The sequence below is a fragment of the Centropristis striata genome, chromosome 5 (genome assembly GCF_030273125.1).
Source record: "Centropristis striata isolate RG_2023a ecotype Rhode Island chromosome 5, C.striata_1.0, whole genome shotgun sequence".
NCBI lineage: Eukaryota > Metazoa > Chordata > Actinopteri > Perciformes > Serranidae > Centropristis > Centropristis striata.
This window is the reverse complement of record NC_081521.1, coordinates 42247497-42251194: the sequence shown is the minus strand read 5'-3', so window position 1 is coordinate 42251194 and position 3698 is coordinate 42247497. Positions and strand designations below refer to the sequence as shown.

The following is a 3698-nucleotide window of genomic DNA, read 5'->3' as shown; positions in this document are numbered from 1 at the left end:
ATGAGGACTGCGGTCCTGTGGGGCCTGCTGGCCCTGCTGTTTCACCACACAATGGTTAGCAGCCACATACTGGGACGGCCCTCTTCCACCAGTGACCTGGCCCAGCTCAAGGTAAGACAGCAGCCACTGCTTTCATCACACCTCTTTGTCCTAAGGCTGTATTATAATACATCGACGATCTCAGATTTAACTTATGCAGACCGTTATGGTTTTATTAGTCCAGGATGTGGGATTTCTACCACTGAGGACACTGTGGTCATGCCCATTTATTTTTTGCTGTCCAACATTTTTCCATTAAAACAGAGACAGAGAATCAGAGAGTAATGTCAGAAACAAGAGAACAGTGTAGTTGATGCTGGAGTCTATCGGCTGAATGGTGGAGATCAAGATAAACTGTCGTATTCCCAATGGTGGCGGCCACCAGTATGAATGTTTGTGTGAACGGGTGAGTGCAGGCTGTAGTGGAAAGCTTTGAGTGGTCGCAGAAGTGACTAGAAAGGACATCCATTTACCATCTACTATCAGTGTTCATCCATAATATAATGTTGTTTTTGTGTTTATTTTTGTTTATTCCAGAATATAATATTTGACAGAATGGAAGATGTTGGGACAGCATTAAGAGAAGGAGTCATACAGACTTCTGTCATGGAGGCCATTTACTGAGGAGTGATGTTTAAAATGGTTAAAAACTTATGTAAATCTGCATTGGCAGGGAATATTAATTACTTTTAAATGATAAACTTAACAAGCTTATCTACTCCCACACTAGAAAGCTGATGGATAGCAACATTAACATGCTTTCTGTTGTGTGAATGCATTGAGAGAACTGCTGGCTAACAGCTGGTGGCACCAACAGACTCAAACTATGTGGAAACATGATGAAATGTGCTATTGTGTTTGTGTCATGTGTGAATTTAAGGAAGGTTTGATGTTTCACCTGCCGCAATTTTTCCATTTTCATTGCACTTTTTCTTTGTATCAGTACACCAAAAATTGAACATGTGCATGTTTGGCAATGCATTTACAATTGAAATGTGCCCTAGCTGTAGTTGAAGGGATTCAAGCATTAAACTGTTTGATAGGTGCAGTTTGTGATTTTCGTCCACCTCGAGGTCTGTCTTGCATCAGGGTGCTTGGACCCATTTTACTTGCTTGCAAACATAGTTGTAAACTTTAAACTTTATTACCACAATTTTGTTAAAACCATTCCTTTTCTAGCTGCAGTTAACAGGTCTGGTCTTTACGAGTTCTGAGTGTAACCCATCTTTAATTCTCCACCAGTCTCTACTGGAGCGCTTTGAGGAGACTCTGGCTGAAGCAGCCCAAGCAGAAGACTCTGAAGCTGATTATGAAAAGATCAACCAACAACCTGAGAGCAGCCAGGACAGCCAGGGATGGAACCTGGGCCAGGAGGGGGACCAAGAACCTTTGACGGCGGAAAGATCTCCGTTAGCGGCTGATGGGCGCAGCAGGACGGTGAGTCAGAGGAGCCGGCTGCAGGACCTGCTGCTGACGGCCAGGAAAAGGGCCTCCAGCTGCTTCGGAGCCAGGATGGATCGGATAGGAAACGCCAGCGGTCTAGGGTGCAACAATGGAAAAGGTAAGACTGCAGATGAGCAAGGCAGAAGGATATCCAGTTAGGATTTAGAAAAGGAGTCTGGAGGATCAGGGTCTAAAGCTTGTGCTGCTCAGGAGGATGTAGTCTGGAAGTCAGACAAACATATGTCAGTGAATTATTTACTATAAAAACCATGTCTTGGTTGAAATAATTCTCATTAAAGATAAGATGAGATAAGATAAGATGTTTTACACAGTGGAAGGTTTGGTTGGCCCTGCCTCTGGTCTTAATGCTAAACCACAGTAATCCCATCCCAGACTCAGACATAGATAGATATTCATAAATATGCATAAATTCAACCCACACTACATGACAAGTTCTAAACAAATGATGTTTTCTTTCTTTCTCTGTGTTTTCTCCCCTCAGGGTAGTCCAACAGCCTCCTGGACACATGTTGGATTATAGTGTCCAACCTGAGACAAACCAAAGAGATTGCATATGTATGATTTTGCATTAGTTAAAATTCAACTGTGTGTGTCTTCTATGTATCTGTTTGAAGTGATAAATGGCTGTCCACTGTATAACTAATTCTGTTGAGTCATTATACAATGCGAAACATTCACATACTAAAGACAGTGAGTTAGAAACATAAGTGCAGGTGGGTTGCTAACAAATAAATAAATAAATGAATAAACTCTTTTTTCATATGCAGAATTCTGTCATTTTTTCACCATTATGTATCGTAGATATTTAAAGTCTTAAAGCCACCTATGCCATTGCAAACATACATTTTCTAAGCAAGTCCACTGAACAAATGTAATTTCAGCCAATGCATACTTTTAAAAGAAAAGGTTATATTTAATAGTATTCACATTATTTTAATTTGATATTTTCTTCATGAATCTAGTGCCTGCTTTGTTTATGATGGGAACTCATACTGGTCCAGAATCTCAGCTGCCCCCTCTTTTATTTTAGTCTGGACTAAAGTATTGGACCTCAATACAGGCTAATAAGTAAATAACTCAAACATGCGGGCAGATGGCACTAGGACGGGGGATAGACCCCCCCCACTTTCAGAGACAAACAGGTAAAACAGAGGATTAATGTTCATTAGCTGGATTATTTACATTGCAAAGCACAGAGAGAGTCCGGCAGGGCGTCAGGTAAGAACATGTTAGACCCGCCTTCAAAATAATTTTTTCCCCTGGAGAACAAAACTGTTCTCCGGGGTAGCATGCTCCCAGACACCTGGACTTTGTTTGGTCCCCCATCACAGTCTCAGAAAATCCTGACAGACAAGAAATCACCCAGCAGTATGTTCAGGGTGATAAAGGAGGAGAGATGTTTTTGGGTCCTTCATTGAGTCAGCTTCAAGTCAGTAAATGTGTTTGGCTGCACTGGGAATTATATGTAGAAACTTATTTTTATTTATGTTAATATGTTGGTTGTTGTTTACACTACAGTTCATTTACTATGCTTAAATAAAACATATTTTGGTTCAGGCATGGAGTGAACAAATAACTAATTGAGTTGAAATCATTTGTTGAGCTTCGTCCCCCCAGTTCAAAAATCCCATCTGCGCCCCTGAATTTAAATTTGAATCAGTTTCACTATCCAAACCCCGTTTCTCTCCCAGCATGGTGGGATGGGCTCCCTACTCTCTCAGCATGGTGGGATGGGCTCTCTACTCTCTCAGCATGGTGGGATGGGCTCTCTACTCTCTCAGCATGGTGGGATGGGCTCTCTACTCTCCCAGCATGGTGGGATGGGCTCTCTACTCTCCCAGCATGGTGGGATGGGCTCCCTACTCTCTCAGCATGGTGGGATGGGCTCTCTACTCTCCCAGCATGGTGGGATGGGCTCTCTACTCTCTCAGCATGGTGGGATGGGCTCCCTACTCTCCCAGCATGGTGGGATGGGCTCCCTACCCGGAGCGACACGGAGCAGATAACCAGGGAGGAACTCGGCTTGACAAGTGGAAGCTAATTTTATCTAATGCTTCCACTTTGCTGTCAAATAAACATAGACTGAGAGTGGGAGAGAAAGTAAATATAGCAGTGATTCACCATTTAACTGCTGCTGTCTGAACACATTTGACAGGCAGCAAGAAGGAGACGTCACTCTGCGTTATGACACACTT

The 3698-nt window shown here is 42.7% G+C and overlaps 1 protein-coding gene across 1 annotated transcript; it reads left to right on the top strand.

Moving 5' to 3' along the window:
- nppa (natriuretic peptide A) lies at positions 1–2152 on the top strand. Its single transcript, XM_059333843.1, has 3 exons — positions 1–111; positions 1282–1600; positions 1985–2152. Exons 1-3 carry the CDS (start codon positions 1–3, stop codon positions 1987–1989), a joined length of 435 nt encoding a protein of 144 aa, XP_059189826.1. The 3' UTR covers positions 1990–2152.
- The last annotated feature ends 1546 nt before the right edge of the window (positions 2153–3698 follow it).